The sequence below is a fragment of the Camelina sativa genome, chromosome 20, assembly GCF_000633955.1.
Source record: "Camelina sativa cultivar DH55 chromosome 20, Cs, whole genome shotgun sequence".
Classification (NCBI taxonomy): domain Eukaryota; kingdom Viridiplantae; phylum Streptophyta; class Magnoliopsida; order Brassicales; family Brassicaceae; genus Camelina; species Camelina sativa.
Genome location: NC_025704.1, coordinates 14,525,455 through 14,545,271, shown reverse-complemented (window position 1 = coordinate 14,545,271; position 19,817 = coordinate 14,525,455). Strand labels below are relative to the sequence as shown.

The window sequence follows — 19,817 nt, the reverse complement described above, 5'->3', positions numbered from 1 at the left end:
AACCCTTAGCTTTTGGAAACAGTGGGTTTGGTAATGAATATGATGATTTGGTTATTATATAGAATCCTAGTCTTGTTGAGTTAGGGAACGTTATGATTCTGAAATCTCTGTTCTGTACGAAGGCAAGTCAGGGAAATCTAAATATGATAATAGTTGCATACTCGCATGATTAAAGTGATCATCATCGAGACTATTATTGACGTGGTAAAATACTTGATTCGACAAAAACATGCAAGCTATAAAATAAATGTATATAGTTCTGACTCTGGTTACAAAAGCATTTGTAGAAGTCAGTGATTAAAATTGATGCAAAACATATTCACCATTAAACATCGGATCCCACCATTGATGAATCCCATGAGCTCTCTTAAAATTAGGCGAGTGGCTAGTGTTTATAGTCATATACGCCGATGGTAAAAGATGAAGAGGCTCTGATGAACAAGAATCCGAAGACGAACCTCCTCCTCCGCCTGACAACAGACTCCTAAGTGAGTTCCTGGTAGCAATTCTTTCGATTTTACCGGCTCCAATCTCAAACATTTTGTTTCTATGCTTGAAGTAACTAATGTATTCTGAGCATATTGGATCTGACGGGTTCACATACAAATATGGTATCCATGATGCTAACTTCATAAACGAATCATCTTCTTGACCCTGTAAATAATACACATCATTAATTATCTATTGATAGAGATTAGAACCTCAAAAGATAAAGTAAAGAAACAGTTACTCTTTTCATTTCATTTTAATTGTGTCGTTTTTGTATTTTTTTTTTAATAGTAATTTATAGTTATGCACGATGCTTTGGAAGTTTATTTTGCTTCATTTTATGTTTATATTCGAAATGTTATACCAATTTGAATTTATTAAAAATGTGATCATATATAATTTCTACTGTAATACTTATTGTTAGTTGAATTGATTTTTTTTTTATGTAGATCCACTATTAGATACTATATTTTTTTAGATACAAAATCTAAAAGTCAATTATATATTTTCCAGATTTTTTACCAAAAACATCATACCAAAAAAGCAGACATGTATGATGGATATTATACCAAAAAGTTTTTAATATGAGTGTAGAACTAATAATCTTATTAGTCTAGACCCAAAAATATTGTTTAAAAATCTTAGTTAATAGTTTTACAAAATAAAATCTTTGTGAAACTACTAAAAAGAGAAATATACGTTACCTTGTTATGGTGGCGACCCTTGACGGCGATTGCTACTCCGGCTTTGACAAGACTTCCGGCGAATCGAACTCCATGTTTAAGCTTCTCACTCTTCACTAGCTTCTCAATCGGAATCGACGAGAACGGAGGATTAAATAAGTAACTCTCAAGAGGGAAACCAGACCTAGTCATGATCTTCCCGGCAAGCAACGCCACAGCTGCTCCAAGAGAATGTCCGGCTAGCCACACGGCTGCATTACCAGTTTTTGCCACCGCACTTTGAATCACCTGAATCGCATGCACGAACCTAGTGCTGTCTTGGAGGCAGTCCCGGACGCAGCGCAGGTCAAGCTTAAGGTCACGTGACCGAGAGTGCCGTTTCATGATCGTGCCACGGAACGCGATCACGTGACGAGGAGGTGGTTTCGAATGATGGGTGTTATGGTAATTGTAAGAGAAGAAGTGTTTGTATTCGAAAACGGCCCCGTATATGGATCCATCTGAGTCGTCGATTAGGGTTTCGGCTAAAGTGAAGTTGAAAAACTCCCACCAGTGGTTGGCTTGTGACTTTAGACCAATCCTGTTTTGTTGTCTGTCTCGTTCCAGTGTGTACACTGCTTGTACCAAACATGATGCCACCGAGGTTCTATGGTAAGAATTATTCCTATCAAAATACACACGTTGACTTTTTTTTGGGTTTGAATGTAATATTTTAATACAACTTGTTCTAGAAGAAATGAAAAATTAGAGAATTATAATAGAGTTGACTATGGCTAAACCGTTGAATTAGCAAAAAAAAAAGCTGATTAGTGATGATGAGTTTGTTGAGGAAGATGATTATGTGGTTGGAAATGAAAGAGATGAAAAAGAAAATATAATACCAATCAATGGAAGTTAAATGGATTGGACCAGAAATGCTGAAGATCTCTCTTTGAGAAGCCATTAGCCCCTCTTTCACCATAACCTCGTCTTCTTCTTCTTCCATGTTTTATCTAAAACAAATTGTGAAGATTTATCAATTGTTCTTGAATTGATCATCATCAATCATTTTCTTTGACGAATGCAAGAAAAAATAGGACCAACAATAATGGTAAAAATTGGTGTAGCAATGCTAAAAAGGAATTAGACAACGGAAAATCAATTAAGAGAGAAAAAATACCCGTTTTTTTGTATTCTCAGAAGGATCTATCAGAATAAAGAAGATATGAATTTGATGAAAGAAGTACTATAATTATAAAGGTTTTGTAGAGAAGAGATGGCCATCTTCTAATTTGTGGGTATTATTTATTGTTTTTTTTTGAGGATCTGAAGACATTAATGGGACCATCTCTTAAACATTGAAACGTGCAAAAGTGTATCAACAATTACTTTATTTACATATTCTCAATTACCGCTAAATGATATTTTTTTCTTTAAAAATATTATTATTATATTTATTTTCTAAAACTATAAGATATTTTTCTAAAATAATACAAAATCTCCTGTATATTAATAGAGAAACACACTCTTGAAAAATTAAAAGCTGATGTGTCGCCGTAGCTCGAGATACATTTAGCTATTTAGTCTCATTTAAATTTATTATTTATAACTATATTTCATTAGTGGAAGCCTCCTTGACCCAGTGGTTGGTCTAGGATTCATTAATGCTTCTATACCAGGAAGTCTGAGTTCGAGTCTCGGATAATGCGATTTATTAATTATGCAGATTAATAGAGGCAAATTTACAAACAATCTCCAGTGATGCGCAATTATTGCCGTTTGCTGTGAATCTAATAGAGTCGGAAGGAATTTGCCCATGGTAGAATCATATGTAATTGTTCTCATAATTTGCAATCAATAATAAATCTAGACAATAAAAAAAACTATATTCCATTATGTTTTTGAAAAAAAAGCCAAATGTGTTATTCTTAAATATTTCATTTTATTTATTTCAATCGAATCCCATTAAACCGAAACGTTGGGGGCATTTATATAAATACCCTTAACGAAATTGGGAAATAACAAAGCCATTCAAACCCCTAACCACTGCTCTTTCACCAAACCTCTCTCCGTCTCTATTTCTCTGCTTCTCTCTCAACGCCGTTGATTCGCCATCGTCGCTACCGGTGAGTTTTCTCTTCTGTTTTCTTCCGTAAATTCTTATCCTTTACATATGGGTTTGTTCTTATTCTTTATTAAGTTATCTACTTCTTCTGGAGTCAGAATTGTTCAAGACTAAGGTTATGATGAATCCTTAAATTGATATGCTTATTGAAACTTGAACTTGTATTTGTTTCTACGATTCAGAATCAGGAATAGACTTATTATGTTGTTTGTGTTCACTCGCAATGATTAATATCTACTGTGTTATTGCTGCAGTTTGTCTTGAGGTTTACGACTTTTTGGCTAATCTCCTCTGTGGAGAGCAATGACTAATACTCGTGGGACTGATGTAAGTTTTGATCCCCACCCAACTGTTGTCATTTTTCTTAAAGGGCATTTAAAAAAAAAAAATCTGATTGTGATTGATCTTGGCAATTGTTATAGATGGCAAAGAAAAAGGAGAATCTTGATTGTGAAACGGATTTCAAGACTCATGAATATACTANATATGTAATTGTTCTCATAATTTGCAATCAATAATAAATCTAGACAATAAAAAAAACTATATTCCATTATGTTTTTGAAAAAAAAGCCAAATGTGTTATTCTTAAATATTTCATTTTATTTATTTCAATCGAATCCCATTAAACCGAAACGTTGGGGGCATTTATATAAATACCCTTAACGAAATTGGGAAATAACAAAGCCATTCAAACCCCTAACCACTGCTCTTTCACCAAACCTCTCTCCGTCTCTATTTCTCTGCTTCTCTCTCAACGCCGTTGATTCGCCATCGTCGCTACCGGTGAGTTTTCTCTTCTGTTTTCTTCCGTAAATTCTTATCCTTTACATATGGGTTTGTTCTTATTCTTTATTAAGTTATCTACTTCTTCTGGAGTCAGAATTGTTCAAGACTAAGGTTATGATGAATCCTTAAATTGATATGCTTATTGAAACTTGAACTTGTATTTGTTTCTACGATTCAGAATCAGGAATAGACTTATTATGTTGTTTGTGTTCACTCGCAATGATTAATATCTACTGTGTTATTGCTGCAGTTTGTCTTGAGGTTTACGACTTTTTGGCTAATCTCCTCTGTGGAGAGCAATGACTAATACTCGTGGGACTGATGTAAGTTTTGATCCCCACCCAACTGTTGTCATTTTTCTTAAAGGGCATTTAAAAAAAAAAAATCTGATTGTGATTGATCTTGGCAATTGTTATAGATGGCAAAGAAAAAGGAGAATCTTGATTGTGAAACGGATTTCAAGACTCATGAATATACTAGATTTTTTGATAAGCTGATAGAGTTCATCCCTGCAAGATTCTACTTAGCAGATGAGACAGAAAGGAAATGGTTTCCAGGTCTTAGCAAGGGTCAAAAAGCTAGAGCGAAGAAAATAACAAACTCCAACCTAAAGAAGGCGAGGAGAGATAGGTTGGACCCATACAAGTCTGCTTTGACCACTGTCGATCTGCTGAAGCGAAAGCTAGAGAAGGAAAAAAAGGATTTCATTAAAGCAGAAGCTAAAGAAGAAAAAAGATGATTTACGAAGGCAGAAGCTAGAGATGGAAAAAGCAGGTATTGAGGTTCCTGAAGATGACAGTGAGGAGGAAAAAACAAATGTGTTATTCTTAAATACTTTATCACATAAATTTATTAATATTCATTAAATCGACATTCTCAAAAATGCCCCTTTTTCCATACCTTTTTTTAAAATACCCTTCTATGTTGACCATTTTAAAAGAGAAATTACTTAGAATATTACATAAAAGTAGGTTTATTACTATACTAACACGTTGAGATTGTTGATTTACTAAAATAACACATAAAAGTTTGCAAATTACTTCTAAGCCAGAGTTGTGTATTTTATTACGGTTTATGCCATTTACATTTAAAACTGTCTTTGATTTTTAAGAATAAAAAACACAAAAATCTTGAAGGATCCATTCCTAATTTTTTTTGGATTCTTTTAAATTTGGGTTGGCAAAAGAATACGAGATTGATTCCTTCTAATTTGATTCATCTTTTTCGACTAAAATCATGGCAAAAGAAAGAAATTTATCAGAGCTAGACAATTATTCTCTGAGCTCAATGTTCACTTTCTCTCTAAAGAACAAATTTGTAGATCTAGTTTTTATTTGGCGTGAATTTCGTTTTCTTATGGTTGATTGTTACTGTTTTCTTATGGTTGATCGTTTTCTTCTAAAGTTGCTCTTATTTTTATTTTTATTTTTTTGGTTTAGATCCACCGGCAAAATCACTGAGAACAAAAAAAAAAAGCTTCTATTTGTTATTCTCTCAATTGTTTCTATTTTTCATTTCTCTTCTTTCTTCTTCTTCTTCTTCTTCTTCTTCATCAGCTCTTTGATTTTTTTGAATCTTGATCTGTGAGGAAAGACTCTTTGAATCTCTCTATCTCTCTGCTCAAGACGTGAATTTGAGGCAAACCCATTACGAATGGATCAACTCCTTCTACTTCATTGGCTATCACAAGACCAGCGTCCTCAGCTGCTGATCAGGGTTTGATGATTCTCCAATCTCCAAAAGTAAGAGACCCACACAACATAAACGCAATATATCAGAGCTTTCATTGGAAGCTATTTCTCCGTTAAAAATGAAAAAAGGAGATGTGAGTTTCAATCAGAAAGTTGTCCCCAATCTAAATGGTGTGGTAATGCGCAGGTAGCGTTCTACAGGAGATCCAAAACTATAAAGGGTAAACGCATGCCTTCGTCATGTAAAGAGGTACCAATCTTCTTGAACAAAAGAGAGTGTTTTGATTTTATGGGGTAAAAAAAACACTGATTACTACTCTCTTGTTTGCTTTTGTTTAATCTGACAGAAAGACCAAGTGAAAGAAGGTCAAATTCTGTGCTACATTGAACAACTCGGTGGCCAATTCCAAGTCTTCTTCGTGTAATGATTTTTTATTTTCTCGTTTACTCATATGGAACAGAGCCTGTAGGATACAATGATGCTCTCATCTCGATCCTTCCCTCTTTCCCTGGGATTAAGAAGCTTCAGTAAAAACCAAAATTCGAGCTGGTTTTTGAGTTATGATGATACTGTGCCTTGTGTATGCTTTTTTAGACAAATAAATTTCATTCATAATTTGTGTTCTGTTTTTCTTTTGCTTGTATGGCTCCTCGGAAGAGAAGAAAAAAATGGTCATCTGAGGAGGATGAGGAGATCATTGCTGCTGTGAAGCGACATGGTGAAGGCAGCTGGGCCCTTATTGCTAAGGAAGAATTTGAAGGAGAGCGAACACCCTCACAACTCTCACAGGTTTTAATTTCACTGGGCTGATCTTGTTTCCTCGTTTTCCTCATATCTTTGAATTATCTCTTCAAGAACATTATGCAATCTTTCCTGTTTATTGCTTTGTGTCACATGCACGGTCTTTCTTTGCCATCACACGCAGAGAGCTATTTTCGTAGTCACAGAATTATGGTAAATGAATTTGAGCTTCAAAGTAGTGTCTCGATCATCTTCTTCTTCTTCTTCTTCAGTTGCTTCAGTTGCTTCCAATTTAATTAATTTTAATAAATTTTCCCAACCAGTAGGTATGGTAGCGAGATTGTTGCTATCAAAGTTGTCCACCGCGGCACCAAACCTGATGAGAAATCTTCCCTCGAGAGCCATTTCATCCGCGAAGTCAATATGATGTCCCGAGTTCAACACCCTAATCTTGTCAAGGTCTCTCTCTGTTTCTTCTATTTCTTTCTTTCTTTCTAAACGCAAAAAGAAATGGGAATTTCTGGCAGTTTATTGGAGCCTGCAAAGACCCTCTCATGGTGATAGTGACTGAGCTGCTCCCAAGGTTGTCCCTCCGTAAATATCTTGCCACCATCCGTCCTCAGGTGCTCCGTCTCCCTCTTGCTTTTGTCCTTTGCCCTTGACATTTCCCGCGCCTTGGACTGCTTACACGCCAATGGTATCATTAACCGAGGACATTCGAAGCTCGACTAGGTGTCCAAGAAATTCGTTGGCTTGAAAAGCATTGTACCCCTCTTTTTTTACCATATTGTGAATTAACATGGTATGTACTCTTTATGAGAATAAATATGGTTATATCCTTTTGCAGATTTAATAATTTATATTTCTTAGTATACAGAGTTTGTGTACCCCTTAATATTTTTCATAAATATATATTAAAAAGCTTTATATATTAAAAAAAAATAAAGAAAACAAAACTATGTACACTGAATATCGTAAGGATGCCTTCGTCTTTTGTGGTTTCGGAATCCTCGATTTCGTAAACCTCGTCGCCTTCCTTTTGAATAGCTGAAGAAAGGTTCATTACTGGACACACACGAGCTCTCGTTACACGGTATTCATTTCGCTTGCTATTGGTAAATGAGACACCGCTTTGGTGGTTGTAATTAATACTCCCTCTGTATCATAATACTTGATGTTCTAGAATTTTTACATGAATGTAATTTTTACATGTTTAGCAATAAATGTATTCTTCATTTATAATAACATATTTTTATAATTATTAACTAATAGTATTTTATCAAATTTTTAAATTCTCATTTAATGATTTTTGAAATTTATAATTTCTTAATATTAATTGATAAAAGTATACAGAAAATCATCCTTTGTGATACAAGAAAAAATTCTAGAACATCAAGTATTCTGATACAGAGGGAGTAGAATTTTAGGGTAAATGTACAACTAGATCACTTAGGTACAACTGAGAAAATTTGAGTTGAACTACTTGGTGCAACTGTACTAGAGCTATTAAAATAAGTTTAAATATGGATCATGTGAAAACAAAAAAAATAGATTTTTTGGCGGCGGATATTCATTTAAAATCATCACATGTGTGGTAAAATGAACCAAAGACAACAGAATATTAGTAAAAAATTATTTGGTATACACATAATTATACATATTTGTCCAGTTGTACTCTCATATTCATAGTTGAACTTTTGCATTTTTTCGTATTTCCATTTGGACTATAATATAAATTATTAATTAGCAGTTGGCCACAAAATTTATCAGTATTAATTAGCATATACAAGGCTTTCATAACACAATGTTCATAAAAACTTGGGTTTCACCTCTTTTGCTTCATTTGAGATGATCACTTACTAAGTCTTCCTTATACTATAAAGAGTGTTTTATGTGAAAACGATAGTATGTATTAGAAAGTGATTAATTCTTGTATTGTTGATTAAACATAGTTCTTTAATAGTTCAATATGTAAAGAAATTCGTATAAACCTTAATTATCATTTTCATATTTTAAATATAAATGCAAATCTAAATATATATTTAGTTGTACCTAGTTGAACTGAGTATTATATATTTATGTTATCTAAATATTACCCTCTATAGTTAAAATGTAATTTTGTATGGTTATTGTTCATTACCTCTCGAAAATATGATAAATAAACAATTACGAATTACATAGGTTGTTCTAGTAACATCTCTTACTTTTTCTAGTAACATCTCTTACTTGTTCCATTTCCGGTGAACAACAACGACAATATTAGCTAGGGTTATAGAAGAAGATATGTTGAAGATGACTACAAAATTACAATAATATTGTTCATTAAAACGGATTTATGGACCTACACTAAGCAAAAGAACGTTATGTACGTACTCTAATCTCAAGAACATTATGTACGTATGCGTTCATATGTACGTACACGTTTATATGTACGTACACGTTCGATTTTAGGTTTAATGAACCCGAAATTACCAGAATATCCTCGTCTTCTACCTCTAACATACGACTGAAAACCCTAATTTTCCCTGCCTCACTTTATTTTTTCACGACTTATGTCTATTTTTTTGGTTTCACTTGTGGGTTTTTTACTCAACTATTATAGATTTTCATCTCAACATCTGATTTCTAAATTAAAAACCTATAAAAAGTGAGTTATATAGATTTTCGAACAGATATCTAGCTCTTCCATGGATGAACCCAGAGGAAAGATTAACGAAACAGAGTAGGAAAAAGACGTTTGCTCCGGCCGACAAACAGAATACGATTGATGAATCTGCTACAAACGTTATTACATGAACACCATAGATCGGAAGAACAGCAAACGTGTTTAGATCTACCTCCAATAAGTCTATCGCAACGCTAGACTGTCTTTGACAGCTCAAACAAATTCGTGTTATTCTGGTAAGACTTTACAGCTGTCAAAAATGCTTACTAAATCTACCACGGACAAGAAACCTACCATCACACTCCGAAAACTATTTCAAAAAAACAAACAAGTATACCAAAAATATCTGAAACGAGAGAAGGCTGTCGCATAAATCTGTCGCAACAGGCCATTAGTCTACCATAAATATCTTTTGGGTCATATTGACTGTTGAAGGTGTACGTCAGATATTTTTGGTACACTTAGTTTTTGATACACATATACGTCCACCGATAAGTGTACCAACACTACAACTAAGTGTACCATCTACGTCGACGGCAAAGTGTACCAGCACTACAACTAAGTGTACCAAAAATATCTGACGTACACCTTTAATCAGTCCACGTGTATAAATCTACCATCAAAGGATCGGTAGACTTAGTCCCAACTTCCAATGTTTTTTTTTTCTAATGGCATTAGCCGTAATTACGTTTTTTCCCAACACTAGTTTCAGGGGTAGTATAGGTACAATGTGTTAGTCTAGTAATTACAAACAATTGTATGTTACTTTTGTAATAAGGAAGCTTTTATGCATTATTCTAGTAACTCACCCTTTTTAAAACTACCCCTCTTTATATACAAAATGACCAAATTACTCTTTTTTGAGTGACAGCAAGAATGTACAGTCATCAAAATCAAAAATATTTTCCCGCCAAAAAAATTTCCCGCCAAAATTTTTTTTTTCCCGCCAAAATCGAAAATTTTCCCGCCAAAAATATTGAAATTTATACATTTTAAAAACATCGTAAACGCTTTTAAAAACCTTGTAAATATTTTTAAAAAGCTTGTAAATGCTTTTAAAAGGTTTTTAAACATCTTGTAAACGCTTTTAAAAAGTTTTTAAAAGCGTTTACAAGATGTTTAAAAACCTTTTAAAATCCTTTTAAAAATCTTATAAAAACTTTTACAAAGTTTTTAAAAACATTGTAAAAGCGTTTACAAGATGTTTAAAAACCTTTTAAAAACCATTTGAAAACCTTTTAAAAACCTTTTAAAACCTTTTAAAATTTTTAAAAATCTTGTAAAAGCGTTTACAAGTTGTTTAAAAAACCTTTTAAAACTCTTTAAAAAATCTTGTAAAAGCCTTTACAAGGTGTTTATAAGGCTTTTATAAGGTAGAAACCTTATAAAACCTTTTAAAAACCTTGTAAATTGTTTTTGGCGGGAAAATTTTTTTGTCGAATTTTTTTGTCAAAAAAATTTTTGGCCGGAAAATTTTTGGCGGGAAAATATGTCGGAAATTTTTTGGCGGGAAAATTTTGTTTTTCTTTTTATTGAATAAAATAATTTTCATCTAAGGGTAAAATGGTCATTAAAAATTAAAAGAGGACAAAAATTAAAATGGCCAGAAAAGAGGGTATTTTTGAAAAGAGGTATATCAAAAGGGCCATTTTTAACAAATTCTCTTTATTGAAATGCATATGTAATTCATGTGAATCTCACAAATTCAAGCGACACGGATGTAAAGACATTTTGCGGCTCAAAATATTTAAACTTGTTGCGGGATGGCTTAGCGGACGGGTTTGACCGGGTTAACAATTTTATTTAAATGATCCGGTTCATGTAATTTTAGTTTTTTGCGATTTTTATCTGATTTGATAGTTCAACATTTTGATAAAAATCTAACAATCACTAATTCGGTTCACATTCTATCTAGATCCGCCATCATGTCAATCTAAAATTTATGGTGAAACGATTACTATTTTAAACTTTCATAAACTTGATGAATTTAAACCAATATAAGTTTAAATTTTAGACTAAATAAATATATTTACAAATGTAATAACTCAAACAAATATTTCACTCCGTGCAACCGCACGGTTTATTACCTAGTTTAACCTAAACTTTAAACCTCCAAAACTAAACATTAAACCTTATACTTTTAAAACTATATCTTAAATTTTAAAAAACAAAAGAACAAAAGAAAAATGAGGTGAACCAACAACGTATTCAAAAATAGGAGTATGAAAATGGGTAATCCGATCCGACGCGACTCATATCCACATGGGTTCAAAATTTCATGGACGGGTTCAACCTGAATTATTTATTATATTAAAATAGAAAAAGCATCCAATAATTCTAAAGCCAAAAAATCCATAAAACCAAAATAATAAGCCATTCTTAATTTAAAAATAAAATCTATTATTAATTTAAAATTTAAAATACATGAATCTTGTTTAGATGATCCAGTTCGATTTTTTTTTTTTTTTTTAATGATTGTAAAATTTATTCAACGCAAGAAAAACCTGTTTACATTAAATGCATCCTCCTCTTAGACATTTGAAAAAAAAAATCAGAAAAAAACAGAGGTATTGGAAAACAGAGCAGTTGTCGCTTAAGAGCATGAACCAAAACCACAGACACAAACCGTCAGGGTGCTTTGAGCCATGTAGCTGCAGCAGGAGTAACTTGCTTCGCACAGTTCCATCGATGTCTTTGATGAGTTTAGCTGGAGGGGTTGCAAGCTCACCATGTCGTCGTCGGTTGCGTTCTTGCCAGAGAGTACGGATTGCAGCCTAGAAAGCATATTTCAGAATGAATCAAAGCGTATTGGATAGAGTTGGGCTAGTGAGAAGAGTGAGAAGATCACTAAATTTTGTCGTGTAGGAAGTCTGCTATAGTCCCCCAACCAGCTTCTTCCATAACTGGAGATGTTGCAGTCAAAAAACAAATGATTTCTGGTTTCCATTGGGTCATTACAGAGAGCACAAGAAGAGTCTATTCCCGCATTCCATGAGAGCATTATGTCCCCCGTGGCCAAACGATCCAACGTTGCTAACCAAACCATAAATGAGTATTTTGGAGTGGCGTTTGAAAACGGTACTCCTTTATACAATTCTTTGATTCCGAATTTGATTCCATGTATCGTTTGTTGAGAACTTCTCCTTGAATTTAAGACCCTTGCTCCTCCACAAAGCTACATCAGCTGTTGCTACTTGCTCTCTTCCTCGTAATTTGTCCAGTTTATCTACGATTTGGTTAAGAACAGCCAAACGATGTCGACGTCGTCTGTAGGAACCAACTGGCTCAGCAACAGACGCCGTGGAGGAAATTCCCATGTCAATAAATCCTCTATCGCCTACAATCTGGTGAATACATCCAAGAGAACACATGGTGTTCCGATTCTTTAACTTCATAGTTTTCATTTTACATATTAGTATATACATATATATTAGATTAGATATATATTATTTTACATATTAGTTATTTTACACTAATTAGGGATAACCATAACCCTAATGAGTTTACCCTGATAAACTCACGAACCCATTGACGAACCCATTGACGAACCCATCAAAACTTATTTATTTATATGAATTTAAAAACATAACCATCTCCATTATAATAATAGACAAACAGAATAAACTCATGGGTTTCTATCCATTTTAACACCCCTATTCAAAGATATGTTGTGTACAATCAGCTTGCTTTAATTCTTAACCTATTCGTATCAATCCTTGACAAGGTTATTTTCAGAGATTATCTTAAATTTGATTATATTTGCAGGTATCACAACAACAGAGGTATGAGGGGAAGATCGTACGAGATGGAAATTGCCAGTTTCGGGCAATATCTCACCAAATGTATAGACATAGAATGATCATGCGAAATAGGAAACAAGTTAGTTAAGAGGTTAGATACCATTTATAATGAAATTATTGACTCATTTTTTGAAAAAGATTAAAATCAGTCTCTTGTCGTTTCTTGTTGCAGCTTGTAGCTCACATGGCTAGTTACATTTGGTTTGTTCCAGGTGATTACGACCATTATGTGACGAATATGTTAAAGTATGATACTACATATTCATTTTTTAATTAGTGTTGTTAAATTATACCTAAAAATATATGGGAAGGACGCAAACAAGACTATTCGACCAGCGAGGGAAATAAACCGAAGGAGAGGAAGATTGGTTAAAAACCAAAGGAATAACGATGACTAAAGCTCAGTAGAAGGGATCCAGAAAACTTGTCTCAGGATATTATTACTCAGAAAAATAATCCGAAGACAAAAGATGCAATAAGATAGCCGAACGACCTAGCCGAGAAGAAATCATTGTAAAAGAGAATTTCCAAGAAAGACTAGAGTCAGTCAGTGGCCAAGAGGACTGACAACAAAAAGCTCAGCAAATATTATTTAAGGATCGACGCTAAAGTTCAATAGGAGCCGATAGCTATTTAGCGAGAGATGCTATTTTTGGTAATTAGTCCAGCAACTAAGAATCAGTTGGGAAGGTAGAAAATGAAGCATTCAGTAGGCTAAGGCATATGATTAAATCAGATAAGAAGCTTGAAAGGTTTTAGCCAAAAAAAATTGAGTCAGTTTCCAGAGTTTTGAAAGAATTGACCCAGAAGCTACTCAAAAGAGTGCTAAGGAGCAGAATTGGAATTTTGTACTAAGAACAAGCATGAAATAAATTAAGAGGACCTTGAAAAAGTTGAGGATGCTGTAACAAGAATTAAAAACCAAGTTAAAGCTCAGAATAATTCTCTTATAGAAAATCAAGTCGCGAGAGACTCTTTAACCGATCACCGTAAGGAAAAGTGATACGGTTAATTTTATTTGAGCTTGAAGATTTTAGGGAGGCTAAAAGAAGATAAGATAGAGAATTTTATCTTGAAAAATCAGATTTTTCATAGAAGAATTATTTTTGGGACAATGGCACATAAAATTGGTCTAAACGAGATATTTTTGGTGAGAAACAGTTAACGGTTTGTGAGAGTTAGACTTAGAATCAATTAGAAGAGCTTTGATCGGTCAAGAGGAGACCAAGTGGCTTATTCTTATCCAAGAGAACAGGATAAGGACGTTGGTGAGCTGTAATGCCATGTGTAGGCATAAAAAGTGGATAAGCATGGCTGAGTTAGAATGGCAAGTTGTGATTGGTGGAGAACTGAACGTGAGACACTTGTTTAGGTGACTAATAAGCTGTAGCACCGACCTTAGAGGACTATAAATACCCAGCCTTCATTCTTTATCTTTAGTAATCCAAAAATCAACCTTAAACCTTAGTTAAAGTTTTAGTTTGTTATCGGAGATATCGAAAGTCTCCGAGCAGCTCAAGGAAATTTTTGAGGAAGTTAGCAAGTTGGTAGGTAAGTAGCTTAGTCTTAGTTCAGTTTTCCTTCTAGCTTTTTCTTTTTAGATCCCAGCCTAAACGGATCTTGATGATGCGAAATCCAGAGCTTTCGAGTTCGCGTGGATCTAGCTAGTCGGAGACGTGAAACCAAGCCGAATTCCAGCCAAACCTTGTGAGTACCGAACACATGTGAAGTAGCACATGTCTAGGTTTTATTTCTTTATTTGCGTGTGAGGTTAAGTTTCATAGTTGACTGATTTGTTTGGTTGTTGTGTTTATTATCGTAATTTCTTGTGGTAATCGTTGCATGTTAGGTTCATGTTCTATTTTGTTATAGCTCATGATCATTGTTGTGTGCTTTGTTTGATGTGATTATTATTGTGTGATTTATTTGTTGTGAGTAGTATAGATGTTAGTATAATTGGTTATGCTATCTTTATAGCCGTTATGCTGCCCGTTTATTTGCAAGTAAATAATTGGTAGTTATTGACGTGATTGAGAAGCCTTGTTTGATAATTTGTTTGATTGATTGATTGTTAGTTTATGTTGCAAGTATTCTTAGTCATTAGATGAACTTGTATTTTGGTTGAGTCATTAGTCTGGTTAAGACTTGGTAAGGCGATAACGTAATTGTTCCAATGGCTCGGAGTAGTTAGCTACCAACAAGCACTATTTGAAGAAGTTGTAGATTTGTCATAAAGGAATAGGTTCCTAGCCTATGTGGCTAAGGGTCAAGGAAGCATTTTCTGGTGGGAAATCCATATAGCAGAAGATCAAAGACCTTAAGGTGAAGTTTATTAGTATGTACACGTGGATCTTACCTTTCCTAACACCGTGTATAAAGATCACATCCATGCTCACACTACAACTTGTACGATACTAATAAATTTCACCTTAAGGTCTTTGATCTTCTGCGATACGGATTTCCCACCAGGCAATGCTTCCCCGACCCTTAGCCACAAAGGCTAGAAGGATCACATCCCTTTCCTAAAACCGTTTATAAGGGACCTATTCCCTTACTTCAAATTTACTACATCCTCAAGTAATGCTCGTTGGTAGCTAATCACTCCGAGCCATTGGGACAATCACGTTATCGGCTTATCAAGTCTTAACAACCAATAATGACTCAACCAAAATACAAGTATATTTAATGACTAAGAATACTTGCAACATAAACTAACAATCAATCAATCAAACAAATAATAAACAACATTAAACAAGGCATCTCAAACTCGTCAAAAACTACCAATTATTGACTTACAAATAAACGAGCAGCATAACGGCTATAATGATAGCATAACCAATTATACTAACATCTATACTACTCACAAAAAACAAATCACAATATAATAATCACATCAAACAAACCACACAACAATGATCATGAGCTATAAAAAAATAGAACATAAACCTAACATGCAACAATTACAATAAGAACTTACGATAATAAACACAACAACCAAACAAATCAATCAACTACGAAACTTAACCTCACACACAAATAAAGAAATAAAACCGAAACATGTGTTACTTCACATGTGTTCGGTACTCACAAGGTTTGGCTGGAAGCGTGGAACTTGGCTTGGTTTCATGTCTCCGACTAGCTAGATCCACGGAAACTCGAAAGCTCTGGATTTCGAATCAATAAGATCCACTTAAGCTGGGATCTAAAAAGAAAAAGCTAAAAAGGAAACTGAACTAAGACTAAGCTACTTACTTAACAATTTGCTAACTCCTAGGAAACCTGCTTGAGCTGCTCGGAGACTTCCGCTATCTCCAAGAACAAACTAGGACTTTTAACTAAGGTTTAAGGTTGATTTTTGGTTTACTAAAGCCAATGAACGAAGGCTGGATATTTATAGTCCTCTAAGGTCGGTGCTGAGCTGATTAGTCACCTAAACAAGTGTCTCACGCTCAGTTCTCCACCAACCACAACTTGTCATTCTAAAACAGCCATGCTTATCCACTTTTCATGCCTACACATGGCATTACAGCTCACCAACGTCCTTATCATGTTCTCTTGGCTGAGAATGAGCCACTTGGTCTCTTCTTGATCAATCAAAACTCTCCTAACTGATTCTAAGTCTAACTCTCACAAACAGTTAACCGTTTTTTGCCGGAAAATATCTCGTAGACCAGTTTTATGTGCCATTGCCCCAAAAATAATTCTTCCATGAAAAATATAATTTTTCAAGATAAAATCCCCTATTTACTTTAGCCTCCGTAAAATCTTCAAGCTCAAATAAAATTAACCGTCACTTTTACTTTCAATGATTTCAGCTTAAAGAGTCTATGACGACTTGATTTTCAAAAAAAATTATTCTGAGTTTCAACTTGGTTTTTACTTCTTGTTATAGCATCCCTAAATTCCTCAAGGTCTTCTTAATTTATTTCATGCTTGTCTTTGCACAAAATTTCAATTATGCTCCTTAACGCTCTTATGAGTAGCTTTTGGGTCAATTCTCTTAAAACTCTGGAAACAGACTAATTCTTTTTGGCTAAAAACTTTCAAGCGTCTTATCTGATTTAATAATATTCCTTAGCCCACTGAATGCTTCATTTTCTACCTTCCCAACTGATTCTTAGTTGCTGGACTAATTAACGAAAATAGCGTCTCTTGCTAAACGGCTATCGGTTCCTATTGAATCTTAACGTTGATCCATAAATAATCTTTTCAGAGCTTTTTGATGTCAGTCCTCTTGGCTACTGAATAACTCTAGTCTTTCTTAGAAATTCTCTTCTTTAACGATTTCTTCTCGGTTAGGTCGTTCAGCTATCTTACTGCGTCTTTTGTCTTTCGTCTTTGAATTATTTTTCTGAGTAATAATCTCTCAAGACAAGTGCTCTGGATCCCTTCTACTGAGCTTTAGTCGTCGTTGTTCCTTTGGTTTTTAACCAATCTTCCTCTCCTTTGGTTTATTTCCCTCGCTGGTCGAATAGTCTTGTTCGCATCTTTCCCGTATATTTTTAGGTGTAGTACGGGTATTACATAATACGGAATCATATTCATTTTGTATGGTTTTGTTTTTTACCATAAATTCATTCCCTCTCTTTGTCCAGCTTCATGTAGATATATACACGTAATATCACCAAGAACATCATATTTTATCTATCTAATTAATGAAGATGCTCTCATGAAGAAGACGACGACCAATTTTCTCCTCCTCCGAACAATATACGCCTAGCTGAGTTTATCCAGTAGCCAACCTCGCGATCTCACACCTAGTCGACCTCATCAAGGTCTAGGATTTTGGCAATGCTGGCTTTGAAGAAATCCGTGGTGAGTCAAGACACACATTTAAGATTGTTACTCTCAACGAGCTGCTCTAGAGGAATCAAGGGGATAAGTGGGTTGACGATGTAAGCCTAGAAAAATCGAGGAAGTGGTCCGAGTGAGACGAGAATTGCCGGAGGGAACGTCGAAGGTGTCGGATAAAGGATCGAATATTTTGGGAAAATTAGTGTTTCCTCAAAAGCTCGACCAATGAGAATTGAGGAAAGTGGGAGATTAAATTAATCAAGGTGGAGTTAGTGGGAAGAATTAAAAATTCAAGGAGATTAAGGGAGATAGTGGAGGATTAACTTAATCAAGAGGATTAAGGGAAGATGGCTGAATTCTATTGGCCAAAGATTAAACACAATTAAGTGTTAATCAACATGCACTAATAGAGAGCCTTACATGCACTAATACAAAGATTGATGGCGAGCAGCTATTGGGGGTGAGATTCACGCCTCACATGCAAGGAGGGAGAGAGCCACTTGTCAAGAAGCACTAAGGGAAGAGAGGAGAGTTTGAGCTTATAAATAGAGGGTGTGGGATCTCATTCTCTCATTTTCTCTCATTTCCCAAATTTTCTTAAGTCCTTAAGCTCTCTTTCTCACCTAAAAATCGAGAGAAACAAGAGAGAAAGTTAAGAGAGAAATCAAGAGAGTTGTCGAAAGAAAGATCAAGAGTGATCGAGAGAGAGATCGAAGAAGAGTTGGTGGTGGTACGAGAACGGTCAAGAAGCGGGAAGCTGTTGACGCAAGGATTGTCTGATCGGGTGGTGCAGTGAAGTCCGGGTAATCATCATCGACGCGTAAAGGTGAGTCTGTGGTAAGGCATGTAGAGTAGATGCATGTCGTTTTGGTTTGAGTTTTTGGTGCATGCAAAGATGGTAGCATTCATGTTTGAATCACCATGCGAAAATGAGTTAGTTGCATGCTAGATAATTTAGACTCACTCAATAACTAGTTAAAGGAGAACTTGGGTGCATTTGGAGTATGAGCGGATCATTTAAAATTTGGATAAAGGGTTGCATGCATGATCGAACCAAGTGGATTTGCGAGTAGTAATTCTTGCTTAAAATCGGTTCTTTGCATGATTAATTGGGTGAAGTATTTTGCATTTTATTGCATAATATTGAGTGAGGTTAGGGCATGCTTAAGTGAGCCTAAGGATTTAAAGAATTAAATCAAATGGCCTTGCATGCATAAATTGGACTTGAGGATTTAAATGTTTAAATCAAATTGGTCGCATGCATAAATAAACTTGTTGCATGATTTGCTTAAGTTGAATGAATTGGTTGCATGCATGTGAGTTTAATCATAAGTACTTGAATTATCATTCTCGCTACTTGTTGATTTATGGCGTGTACTCTTGCTTGAAGTTTCTTGCCTGTGATGCTCGATTTTCTTGCTTGAGTGGTGGTAAGTGTTTAGCAAGGTCTCTTGAATGTGTTTCCTGAGCCTTGGCTAGTGTATGTGTCGATCTTCTATTCCAATTGCGGTTGTCACGCGTGAGTTCCCGACGACCACTCACGCGGGACACTGTCACGGCTAGCTAGCTACTAGCGTGACCGCTACATGACGATGTAGCTTATTTGTGGGTGCATGTTGGTGACCTTTGTGGTCTCAGCATGGGGAGGTGTTGGAACGGAACAGATTATCAAAGGGCCCTAGGTGTAAAGAGTCTAGAGTATTCAAGCGTCCCTTGTTTATGTCTAGTCGTCTTTACATGTTGTGTGTTGTCTAAGAGATTGGTGGATTTCAAGTATCCTTGTATTTGTTTAGACGTCTTAGCAAGTCGTGAAGGAGGTAAGAGTCTAAGGTGTTCAAGTAGTTCCTTGTTCCCTTAGGCCGTCTTTCTCATGGAGTAGCAGGTGTAGATCGTTCGAGCTAAGTCGAAGTGATCTAACCTCTTGTGCGTGTGTGTTGTTTGATTGCTTCCGCTAAGCTTTTGTTGCGTTGCTTTGATGTTATTGCTAGCTTTGTGGCTTGCTAGCTTTCTTTGTTTGCCGGGGTAGTTGGCTTGGGGAGAGTAGTATCCTGTTTAGGATAGAA

General features: G+C 35.0%; 2 protein-coding genes and 2 long non-coding RNA genes across 9 annotated transcripts; 3 read left to right on the top strand and 1 right to left on the bottom strand.

The window, feature by feature from the left end:
* On the bottom strand, positions 172 to 2,483 carry LOC104770812 (GDSL esterase/lipase At4g10955-like). The gene is made up of 4 exons (XM_010495264.1): positions 2,332 to 2,483; positions 2,054 to 2,164; positions 1,194 to 1,836; positions 172 to 654 (listed from the first exon to the last, which is right to left on the bottom strand). Exons 2-4 carry the CDS (start codon positions 2,155 to 2,157, stop codon positions 298 to 300), a joined length of 1,104 nt encoding a protein of 367 aa, XP_010493566.1. The 5' UTR covers positions 2,158 to 2,164; positions 2,332 to 2,483; the 3' UTR covers positions 172 to 297.
* LOC104770811 lies at positions 3,190 to 3,759 on the top strand. The gene is made up of 3 exons (XR_764639.2): positions 3,190 to 3,277; positions 3,531 to 3,603; positions 3,699 to 3,759. It is a non-coding gene; the product is annotated as an uncharacterized LOC104770811 (long non-coding RNA).
* LOC104770810 lies at positions 3,972 to 4,702 on the top strand. The gene is made up of 3 exons (XR_764638.2): positions 3,972 to 4,059; positions 4,313 to 4,385; positions 4,481 to 4,702. It is a non-coding gene; the product is annotated as an uncharacterized LOC104770810 (long non-coding RNA).
* On the top strand, positions 5,173 to 7,369 carry LOC104770808 (serine/threonine-protein kinase HT1-like). 6 transcript variants are annotated; one of them, XR_764637.2, is made up of 8 exons: positions 5,173 to 5,804; positions 5,941 to 6,003; positions 6,101 to 6,119; positions 6,215 to 6,281; positions 6,412 to 6,543; positions 6,680 to 6,708; positions 6,822 to 6,954; positions 7,023 to 7,369. XR_764637.2 is itself a non-coding variant. In XM_019241663.1 (8 exons), the coding sequence occupies exons 1-8, from the start codon at positions 5,784 to 5,786 to the stop codon at positions 7,155 to 7,157; spliced, it is 597 nt and encodes a 198-aa protein (XP_019097208.1). In that variant the 5' UTR covers positions 5,174 to 5,783; the 3' UTR covers positions 7,158 to 7,369. The 6 variants fall into 6 exon arrangements, 3 of the variants coding, with proteins under 3 accessions (XP_019097208.1, XP_010493564.1, XP_010493565.1); XM_019241663.1 differs by having other exon boundaries at positions 5,174 to 5,804; positions 6,417 to 6,543; positions 6,819 to 6,954; XM_010495262.2 differs by having other exon boundaries at positions 5,175 to 5,804; positions 6,417 to 6,543.